Here is an 11,058-nt window from a genome sequence, read left to right as displayed (position 1 = left end):
GCAGCTTGCATTGCCACTTTCAGCATTGTTCCCTGGATACATAATGAACTCTGACAGGACTTTTCTTCTCCCTTTACTTTCCTTCTCTTTCACACTTTCACAGGCCCGTTTCACAATGTACGCTGGCAACAGCGACACCTCCGCCAGAGGCTGTGTGAGATGAAACAGTAATTAGGATTGAAAAGCTAACGTTGCATGGGGGTTCTGCAAATATTCCTCAGCTGTTTGCATGTTCTGAGACAAGACACAAACCGGGTTCAGCTGGAAACAGTTAAGCAGATGAACCCTGTACAGGGTTTATGCAATTCACTTAGGTCTCCTCTCCCTGCCTGGCCTTTCAAAAACGATGGTGTTACATTGTTACGTCCAGTTTACACACATTCGTACATCAATGTGCCCACATTCGGTCACTGTTTCCAAGTCCTGTTTGACCTCAAGTCAAAATATGTGTGGTTGCTCAAGATATCATCTCTAAAGCTCTTAAGTCTGAAAGGCCTAGAGTATGGGGTTTCCAGTCCCAATCCAGGAGACACTTTACTATCCCACCCTTTTTTTGTGCTTTCCCTTATCTATGACATCTTATTCAACTCATTAACTAAATAGAGAAATAGAGAAAACACATAAATGTGAGAAAACAGGGTCCCCAGGACAGAGTTTAAGATCCCCCGGCTCAGGGCCTGATCAGTTCATCAATGGCGAGTGAGGGGCTACAGCTTAATCTCTGGCGTCCTCTGCTGGATAACAGCTGGTAGCACATGAGAAAATTGAGAATAATGAGGAAAACAGATATAGAAGTAATTAAAATTAGGGCTAAAAAATATGATTATACGTGCATACATGTACATACAATATGTATATATTTTTATTATAGGAAAAGGCAAAAAAAAAGAACATTAACTTTATCCTACATTTTCTACTTGACCGTTTATTATAAGATAAGATCAGTTATAAGATAAGATCAGTTAAGAGTGAATAACATGTTCAAATCTTAAACAATGCATAAAAAAGTTACAAAGTTTTACTTGAACTGCAGAATTTCTCCATTTGATGGTATTTGTTGATTCCACAGGCATGCCTGTGTGTAAACCAACCAAGGAAAGTCGCCCAGGCAAATTCCCAGGCAAACATGGAGGTGTGGATTCAAGCCTGAGATTTTCAAAGCCGTTTACAGGTTCATTAACGCAGATTTAGACCAGAGTGTTAGGCCTCATCTGGAATGTTAATGCACTCCACCTAACAAAAGGAAAACGCACTACAATGGCATCTTCTCATTGTGTCTGAAATCCCTGATGCTTAGTTTTTCTAATCATTGTTTAGGCCATTATTCCTCACACTTCTTTATTCTAACTTGTAAAAACGAGTGGGCTTATTAAAGGTGCAGAGGTTAAAATGTGTTATACTCGAAAAGCATTAAGAGGTCATGGCTGAAGTGTGCACCAAGAACAGAAATAAATATAATGTAATGAAATTGTAATAAATCACCATGTTTAACCCAGTAGCGGAGCGATTTTATCAGACGTTGGTAACCAAAGACACATGATTACAATTATGTGAGATAATTTAGCTTAGAAAAATAATTCGCTAGTTTGAAAGATTATTTAGGGCAGGATGCAGGGATAGAAAAATATGCTAATGTTATGTCAACTGTCTGCTAACTTTTCTTATTACCCTGTTAATGAACATGAGACGTGTGAATTAAAGCAGCTAGCCAGTTTGAGGTGAGAAGTCGTTGGCTGTTTGTAGTGGTAGGCCTATTTAAACTTCCACAAGGAACAAGAAGTGGTTTACTATGTTCCCCAAAATACTGAGAGGAAAAACAGGCCACTTGACTAAGGATATTGACTAAGCTTCAGTGTGCAGACTTGCCTTCTAACTAGAACAATTAGCACCACAGGGGACAATGCGAGGCGCGAGCTGAGCCACAAATTAACCTCATTTTCCACACAAAATCATTTACAATGACCATGTAATAAAGGGGACTAGATGTAATGGTGTATTGGGACGGTGATACCTGTAGACTATCTTGACTTCATTAGCAAACAACACATGGCAAACAACCTATAGTCTGCTTGCAAAGGCCACCATTATGTCACACATTTTAACAGTTAAAGAGATCATAAGTAAATATACTTTCTATTTCAAATGATGGCACACATTTTGGCTGGAGATTCAGTCACTGCTGAATGAGGTTTTTCTGGTGTATTTATGTATTGCTGACAATTTGAGCACTATAACATGACTGGCACTTCATACAGTTCCAGTGAAATCAGGTTGTAGGTCACATACGTAGTCAGACAGAGTACAATGCCGTGAAATGCCTTGATAACCGTCTCATCATATGAAACACAAGATAGAAGACATGATGAGAAAAGTAAAGATTAACTAAATAAGAAATAATATATAGAGAGAATCAAAAAAACTTTTTTTTCCAGATGTTGGGAATCAAAAGTTTACAGGTTTAAAGTGCAATGCAAGGAAATAATAATATAATAATAATAATAAATAATAATAATTCTATGTGCTAGTTGAGACTGGAATTAACATTACGCTCCAGACTGTGATTATGTGATAAAGGGGATTAGTTTTATTGGTATATTGGGCGCTTAACCCGTCTGGACGCCGGTGATACCTGTAGGCTATCTTGACTTCATTAGCAAACATGTGGCAAACAACCTATAGCTTACAAAGGCCACCTTTTGGTCCACTTTGCACCAGCTAAAGATATCAGTATCTTTATCAACTTTGTGTAAAAGTGATATCACATCATTTATCTGAAAATTCAGTCACTGTTAGATGGGATGCACAGATAAACTATAAAAAAAAAAAACACTGTTTATTGATGACCATTTAAGAAGTACAACATGGCTATACAGTCTACATTAGAAAACGGCTTAATGGCACGTAGTTCATGAACGATGTGTGAATTTGGGACACGCCCCCTTAGTTAGGCATGCATATATAGCTTGTAACTACAACCATTAGCAGCTGGTGGTCAGGAAAGTAGAGAGCACTGGAGAGCTCTGGACTGGATTGGAGAACGCCTGGACAGGCAACAGTGCGCATATTGGAGCACAGCCGCTTCCCAACTTGTCAAACGGGCCTCGAAATTAAGGACTTTCCCAATTGCGAAAGAAGAGGGCGACATTTCCCGTTCTCTCCTGGATAGGACCTCCTTCCCAAATTTTAACCCCTTGGAGGACCTCACCGGAGTTCGGCTAAACTTCTCGGAGGAGACTCTGGGCTCTGGGGGGGAGGCGAGAGCTTTTGCAGTCCCTTGCGAAAATGGTGCTGATGATCGACCAGGCAGACCGAGCCCAGACTCCGTTCTCATCCCCAGAACCAGTGAAGCCCATCAGGACTGACAGAAAAGACTCACGAACCCAAAACAAGTAAGTTCCCCTGCATGTTTGCATCGGTTCTCCAGCTGCAGCGCTGCCGTGGAAAGGCCGTGTTAGCTCACCAGGCTAACCTGGTAGGGGAGCGCTAGCTCTGCGGTACTTGGCGAAGCTCATTGTCACAGAGACCGTTTAGTGCCCTAAGTCGTGAAGCCGTCGAGAACCGGCTGTTTACAGGGTGTGCGGCTCAGTGTGCCAATTAACAAAACTTTCTGACCCCTCAGACTGCCAGTAAAGGTCCTAAAAGCACTGTGTACTGTGGGTTATTTTCCCAGCTGACTGCCATTAAAAAAAGTACAGCCTTTTATGGTGTGGGACGTTTATGGGCCGCTACGCTCACGTTAGACTATCACCAAGGTCGTCGGTACTTTAGCACTGTCCTCCTATTTACTCACTATGTAGCTGTCTAGCATTTCCTCCAGGTCACCCACGCCATGTCATTTAAGTTCACTAGCAGAAGTGTTCGTCTCCTCTGCGCTTTCGTTGCTCGACCTTGTCCCACCACATTTGCATCTGCTTTTCTTAACAAATGCGTCGCTCAGCTTTGATGAGTTGTCCTCGCAGGAATTCCTCACTTATCAAAGTCGCCTCCAACAAAAGCTGGAAGGCAGATGAAACGTGTGGACGTTACTGTGTTAAAATAGGTGTCTGATTGCATTTCCAAGTATCTATAAGTCTGACAATCTGATTTATAGGTTTGCTGTGGAGCTGCCAAACATTCACAGTCCTGAGGCTGAGAATGGAGAGGAGAGGCAGAGAAGAGGTGGGAAGTCAGGGTTCGAGTCCCAGCTGTCCGTGGACACCGAGTCTGACCTCTCGGAGAGCAGGAGGAAGACAGCTCTGATGAGGTGAGAGTGGTGTGTTGTGGTGGACATGGGTTGGACATAAGTATCGGACATGAATTGTTCACAGTGTACTGTGAAAAGTTCTGACCTTGGGATCAATTTTCAGTTTAATAATATTAGATCTATAATAGCAGTATTTTAAACCCTGACCTGTCATCAGTTATTAGCTCATTTAGTTTTGTAGCTCCAGTGTAAAATTAACAAAGCTTCAGATACCAACCAAACACATCAGCTGTGTTCAAATTGTATACAATGTCAACAACCAAAGGCAGTTTTTATACCAGTAAAAATTATTATTGTTATTATTATTATTATTATTATTATTAAAATTCATTTTTTGCTACAGTTTGTTGGGTAACCTGGCCAAAAAGGTAGTGTCATGATACCTGAAGACATTTCCGAGCCCAAATGTAGTACAAGTGCATCTCACAAAATTCAAATATCATGCAAAAAAATTACCATAATTTCAGATATCCAATATCTCAAATTATTCAAATGTTTATTTTTGTGTATTTTTGAGTTTTGAATTACTAATGAAACAGTATCAACACAAAAAGGGCTTACAAGAAGGCACATATATGAAGTTTAACCCTTTTGAATTAGTTTTGAGATGCTCCAGTATTCCCACATTTGACTATGAAACTATGAATGCAGTGGTTTCATTTAAAGGCCTGATTAAATGAGTAAAGTAAGACCAGCTAGCTTAGCTTTTTAGTAACTGCTACTGATGTTAAGTATGTCTGTGGTTTATGTGGGTATTTAGAGGAGCAGTATCAGTTGTTGTTGTGATAAATCACATCACTGTGTCACTATGCAGTTTTTAGCAGATCATGGATATTGTTGATACTTCTGGGCCACTAACCAACTAAGTGTTTTAATTACAGAGAGCACATCACTCATTATTAGCTTTAGTGCAAAACTGTTCATTCATATTTCAACTTGTCAGAAAAAATAAACACAGACATACTATTTATGTCTTGAAGTATTGTCACACTGCCCATAATAATCCTATAATTGGTCAAAATCTGTTGTTTGTATGATGTACGCATTTGATCAGTGTTCCAGAAACATTAACACTACCCACAATCTACTGAAGAAAAACACAGCATACCACCGTCCCCTGTGTACCAGTCAAACGGCTGAGGCTGTCATTTAATGTATGGATGGTGGCTCGTCTCATTAAACACAGTCTACACCTGCCTGCGTCAGCAGGGTGTTTGCAAACCTTGCTGCTGTTCAAACACACATTTATGAAACAGTGTGCATGTGTGTCAGTCTGTCGGTTTGTTTATAGTACACACTGCCATTGATGCTCACCTGTAGCCTTGACTGGAGTCTGATCTTTGGCTTTGTTTTAGCTGAGCGGTTAGGGCAGCTTTATTTGGTAAGAAGAATAAATCAGAGGGACCATATTGAACTTCTGAGGATTCAGTTCTTCTGCTGCTCAGGCTCTTAACTGTTATCTGCTCCAGGAATACTCTGTAGGCCTGATCTGAAGATGTAATCTAAAGCTAGTTAAGAAGGTTCTGTGTATAAACAGCAGCTGATTCTTCTGTGTGGTAGCTAATGTTGAGGGAGTATCTCTGCCTGGAAATATATTTGACACATGGAATAAATGTGCGAGCACAATGTCTGTCATGATAATAGAAGCTGTTGGTGTTTGGTGATATCATCCAACGTCAGTGTCCATGTCATGATTGTACCACAGAGCATTATAATTAAGTATGATATGCTTGTAGCAGCGTCTCCGATGCTAAGAGGTTTGTTTAAACCAAACCTGTTTAGTTTTTGCTTTTTATAATATATACAATTTTGTAACCACATATAAACTTGCAGATTTATGGTCTAAAACAGCCCTAATTCATTTTAACAGGTTGCAGTTTTAAAAAGGATGTTTTTTTTGTAAACAAATCACGCTCACCTACACTGATCCAATATGTTATTAGATACATACAGTTTTAGTGTGTTATGGTAAAGGTTGCTTTCCTGCTAAATGCGCTAGCCAACATACCAACCAAGGTCTGTCATTAATTGCTGGTATATGGAAGACTAGCTCTGAGAACTAAAAGTGAACCCTAATCCTGTAAATACATTTAAAGGGGATTGTTATACTATTTACTATTTTCTTAATTTGTAAAGGTTTAAACCAGTCGACCAGGCCTCGCTTTCACAGAGCCCAACAGACTGTGAGTCAAAGCTGGAGAGGAAGTCAGCTAGGTACAGCCAGGTAAGAACACACAAGCTGGATTGATCTCGTAAAGTCTTAAATCATATTTGTATGCTAAAACCAGAAATTCTTTTTCATATTTTCTTGTTGTCCTCTATAAGCGACAGATGGAGTTGGTTTGTAAAAAGGCTTAACGTTCTCTCATTGTTTTTTTTTTTTTGTTTTTTGTTTTTTTTTTAGTTTTCCAAAGCAAATGCCCAGTATCATAAGCTCTTCAAAGAAATAAGTAAGGATGAGATACTCAAACAAAGTAAGTGGATTTATTATTCTTACGGGGATGTTTAACTTGCCTATTCTGACTGTTTTATTAACTCTTCAGTCAAACAACGTGTGTGTGTGTAAAGAATTCCAGTGGAGTCATATCAGTGAATTGATATCTGGGGTCAAAGGAATCTCTCTTCTTATCTAATGGCTCCTGTCTGTCCTCAGGTTACACCTGTGCTCTACAGAAAGACATTCTTTATCAGGGAAGGCTTTTTGTCTCTGATAACTGGATTTGTTTCCATTCCAAAGTGTTTGGCAGAGATACCAAGGTATAAATCTACAGTAAATACACATCTGTTCCAGTAACTGAGGTTTAAAGTATTGGAAAGATTTCAGAATTAACGTTTGTTTTCCTGCCTCAGATTGTTATCCCGGTTCTCTCTGTCACTCATATAAAGAAGACAAAAACCGCCATTCTGGTGCCAAATGCACTTGTTATCACTACAACAAATGAGAGGGTAAGTGTACTGTGTGAGCTCATACTTTTAGAATATTGCTCTATATATGGTGTCCATTTATGTTTATTACTTATTAAATATTAAAATTACGAACAGTCTGCCCTCATATGGCATCTTAATGATAATGCATTTTGTTTCTGTTTGTTCTTCAGCACGTGTTTGTATCCTTCCTGTCTCGGGACACCACATACAAGTTCCTAATATCAGTCTGCAGTCATTTAGATGTAAGTACATGGCATTGCAAGCCAGTTGTAAGATTTCTAAGGCAAAGTCATTCTCTAGGTCAGCCTGCAAACCAACACCCACACCACTTCTATTCATTTCAGAGGGACAATACAGGAAGCACCCCAATCACATCATCGGCAGAGAACAGCTTTAGAGGGGACTGTCCGTCATCACTTCCATTGGTTAGTACAGCGTCGCCTGTTGCCAGCGTACATGCTCAGCTTTCTATCCAACCCATATATTGACTACAAGAACAGTGCTGTATCTGTTCCTTTAGAGTGTAACTGTGTTGTACCATATGTGGGAGTCCAGTGATCCCTGTTAACCTAGTGTAATCTCATGGTATGTGCTATGTACGGTGTGAACATGAGGACCATTGTTCTTTGCTTTTGACCTTTTGAGAGCCATTTGGAAATGTATATAATGTACACGTGTGTTAATCGTTGTTGCAGTATTGGCCTTTCCAAGAAAGTCAAAACATCTAACAATCATGATTTCATTGCTGTGAGCACTGATTAGTTTTGTGCATCTCATGCAGCCTCAGGACATGACCAGATTTGTCTGTATGTGCAGGACTTTTCAGCCGATTTCTCAGATCTTGATGGAGTGGTGCGTCAGAGGAGACAGGATATGCTGGAGAGCAGCAGCTCCGGCTCTCAAACACCAGACTATGACAAGATGACAGGTGTGTGTGTGTGTTCTCACCTCATGTGTGCTTGCAACACACACTGAACATTTATTTGGTGTATAAATAGTAAGATGTTGACTTTGGTTATGGTGAAAAAGGCTGGTTTAGATTCACCATGATGGCCCACAGTAGTGACCTAGTCTAGCTTGGCTTAACATTGTTGCATTATTCCAGCCTCTTACCAGATAACATGTTGCAGTCTCAGTGTGTGGTTAGGTAGCTGATTGTAGTAGGGTCTGGTAGGGTAGCCTTTAGCCTACCATATGCTTCATTCAGTGGCCTCTCCCATGGCTCTACCCACCATTGTGGCTCACCACATGGATACCTGCAGCAGCACCTCCTCTGGTTGGCCCTTGTCCAAACAGGGCTTCACCCAGTCAGCTAGTGTTAGCCTTTTGTCTCTTTAGACTAGCTTGAAAGGCTTGTAGGCTGGGTGTATGTAAATTTAAGAGGCTTTTAGGATTTTTGCTTTTTTGCTTTTGAAAGATGACTCAACAGTGTTTGTGCTCTGTCTTGTTATTCAACTAGGCCAAGTTAAATGTGATTTGTGAATTTTATAATAAACACCCTATTCCCTCTTGTCTTTAAATCAGAGTTTTCTCCCCTCTCTGAGAACTTCCTGGATGTGATAAAGACAGGAGAGATGGCAGTCCATGCTGACATACACCTGCAGGCCTCCAGTACAAAGCTTCTGAATGGTATCTAATTTTGGGATGAAATTTCACTCTGAAATTTCCATCATTCCATAGTTTCTAAGCCATTATTCACCATTCTCTCCTCCCTGCCTCAGGTCCGGGTAAGGCCGTGTCAGGTGCTGATCAGCAAGCGAAGGTTCTGCAGCCGCTGTCTCTCAACACTCTTCTACTCGTCTATCTGTTCTTGTGAGTGTTGTTACTGTGGACCGTTTATTGAAGGCTTATGAATGACCTGCTCTGCTGCTCCTGCATGTTATAACAAGTTGTGGGCTATTTTTTCCGTCATGTTATTGCCATATGAAAGGTGTTTTAGGCACAGTTAAATGGAGCTATTGTGTCATTGCAGGGTGTGTATTCTCGTCTTGTCCTCATGTTACATGGCTTTCAAGATCCTGGCTCTGGAGCAAAAGCTGAATTCGTTGGGCTCGGTGGGAGATTATTCACATAATGAGTGAGTAACCTTTGTTAATTCAGGATTTACCCACTGTTGTGAAATAGGACTGTCACTGTGGATTATATTAATGATTTATTATAGGTTTGTGAATTATTTTGAAGAGGTCAAAGGTCAATTGGTTAAACAGTAAAAATATACACAAATATATGTTTTGCGTATATATACACTACAAAAATGAATACATGAGACCAGTGGATGAATTATCATAACATCACAAAATAGTCAGTTTTAGTAACAAATAATGAAAACCTAATGAATCAAATGAATTGAATCAAATAATACAACAATCAAATTAAATGTATTTATTGCAGTTTTGATTGTAGGTTATTGTGTATACACACACACATCCTCCTGTACGTTCAAAAGAAACTAGACACGTGCAAACAGTTTAAACTTAAAACAATGTACGGAAAAGGCACAGCAAGCTACTTCTAAGTTTATTTAATTGAGCATAACGTGGTGTTTTGGTTCAGGGTGATCTTGACATCCAGGACACTTTGATCTCCATGTTTAATGCTCTATATAGAAATGTTTATGGACTGGTCGGAGCACAGACTTCCTTCCATTGTTCCATGTTATTTCACCTCAAATTTGTATTGAAACATGTTCGAAATGCTCTCTTATAGGAATGCTATCCACCATCGAGCTCAAGCAGACATCAATGCAGAGATCTATGGAGAACTGTCCACAAACCTGTTCAAATTAGAAAAGGTGGGTGAAACTTCGAAAACTGGTTAGACTTGGTTTGACATTAGCTTTAGCGGTTGAGGAGCAGCATCATTTAATGCTAATGACTAAGTTGAACTTGTTTTTTTTTTTTTTTGTTTAATAATCCTGCTTTCAAAGGTAAGCAGAATACCCCACACACAGTTTGTCATTGTCAGTTGGGTGTGTGTATAGGTGAGGGAGAGCAAAAGAAAAGTAGTGGCTTTTCCTTGTCAAGTGTACATTTATCCACTAACGGAAAGCTGATTAGCACTTGAGATTGTGTTGATTGAGTCAGTGAGATCACCCACCACAGTTAACCAGTAAGATTTAAGGAAAAAAGTCACAAATAAACAAACTCAAACTCGAAATGTACATTTTCAGTCTTTCATTTGGTTGGCTTTATGCATTAACCAACAGTGACTGCTGTGTAAAATCCAAAGTTTAAAACCTAACCCAGAATTTAAGATGATCACCTACAATAGTATAATAATTTACTGCAGTATAATTATTACTGTAAGATTTGTTTACTTAAATCGGATCACTGTTCTTTCAGATTCAGAGGAACCTGCGGAAGCTGCTTGAAGAGAGCTGACCGGCTGCGTGGAAGCTGCATCTTCAATTAAAAAAAACAAACAAACAAACACTTTAAGGCCTTATTCTTGAAGAGGATTCATAACTGTGCAATAGTACAACACTTTCTCTCTACTCAGGTCCACACAACAGGTTTTTACACGAATTAAGAATAAAGAAAGATAGTTAGAGAAAGGACAAAAATAAGCTTTATTACTAGTACTGTAGAAGTGAAAAGTTTCTAGCTAGTGAGAAAATGGGTATAAATGGGTCCTAAGGACTCTGTTTTTTGTAAATTTCTAACATTTAAGAGGTCAGATATGTATATTCTGCTCCCTGTGGTCATTTGTTACAATTTAGAATTGCTAATAAAATATTTATAGTGTGTTTTGGTGTGTGATGTGAGTGACTGGTAACTAATGACATGAATACTGCACATCTTTCTCCCTGTGCAGTTATTTTAACACATTGGTGACCTGTATTTGCATTTTCCACTGCTGAATTTCAGTTTCCCCAAGTTATGGAGAGC

General features: G+C 39.5%; 1 protein-coding gene across 1 annotated transcript; it reads left to right on the top strand.

Moving 5' to 3' along the window:
* The first annotated feature begins 3,094 nt into the window (after positions 1 to 3,094).
* On the top strand, positions 3,095 to 10,916 carry LOC140536670 (GRAM domain-containing protein 2B-like). Its single transcript, XM_072658613.1, has 14 exons — positions 3,095 to 3,389; positions 4,091 to 4,243; positions 6,380 to 6,467; positions 6,648 to 6,717; positions 6,897 to 7,000; positions 7,094 to 7,189; positions 7,342 to 7,413; positions 7,516 to 7,596; positions 7,988 to 8,099; positions 8,696 to 8,800; positions 8,893 to 8,983; positions 9,144 to 9,248; positions 9,878 to 9,962; positions 10,513 to 10,916. Exons 1-14 carry the CDS (start codon positions 3,283 to 3,285, stop codon positions 10,549 to 10,551), a joined length of 1,308 nt encoding a protein of 435 aa, XP_072514714.1. The 5' UTR covers positions 3,095 to 3,282; the 3' UTR covers positions 10,552 to 10,916.
* Positions 10,917 to 11,058: the final 142 nt, after the last annotated feature.

This window comes from Salminus brasiliensis, chromosome 16, assembly GCF_030463535.1.
Source record: "Salminus brasiliensis chromosome 16, fSalBra1.hap2, whole genome shotgun sequence".
NCBI classification, from domain to species: Eukaryota; Metazoa; Chordata; class Actinopteri; order Characiformes; family Bryconidae; genus Salminus; species Salminus brasiliensis.
Note: the sequence above shows the minus strand (reverse complement) of the source record. Positions and strands in the feature narration are given on the sequence as shown.

Excerpts from the sequence above, each read along its gene's own strand:
- LOC140536670 (XM_072658613.1), top strand. The coding sequence starts at position 3,283 with ATGGTGCTGATGATCGACCAGGCAGACCGAGCCCAGACTCCGTTCTCA. Across the intron at positions 7,001-7,093 it reads TGTTTGGCAGAGATACCAAG|ATTGTTATCCCGGTTCTCTC; the intron begins GTATAAATCTAC and ends TTCCTGCCTCAG. Across the intron at positions 8,801-8,892 it reads CAGTACAAAGCTTCTGAATG|GTCCGGGTAAGGCCGTGTCA; the intron begins GTATCTAATTTT and ends TCCCTGCCTCAG.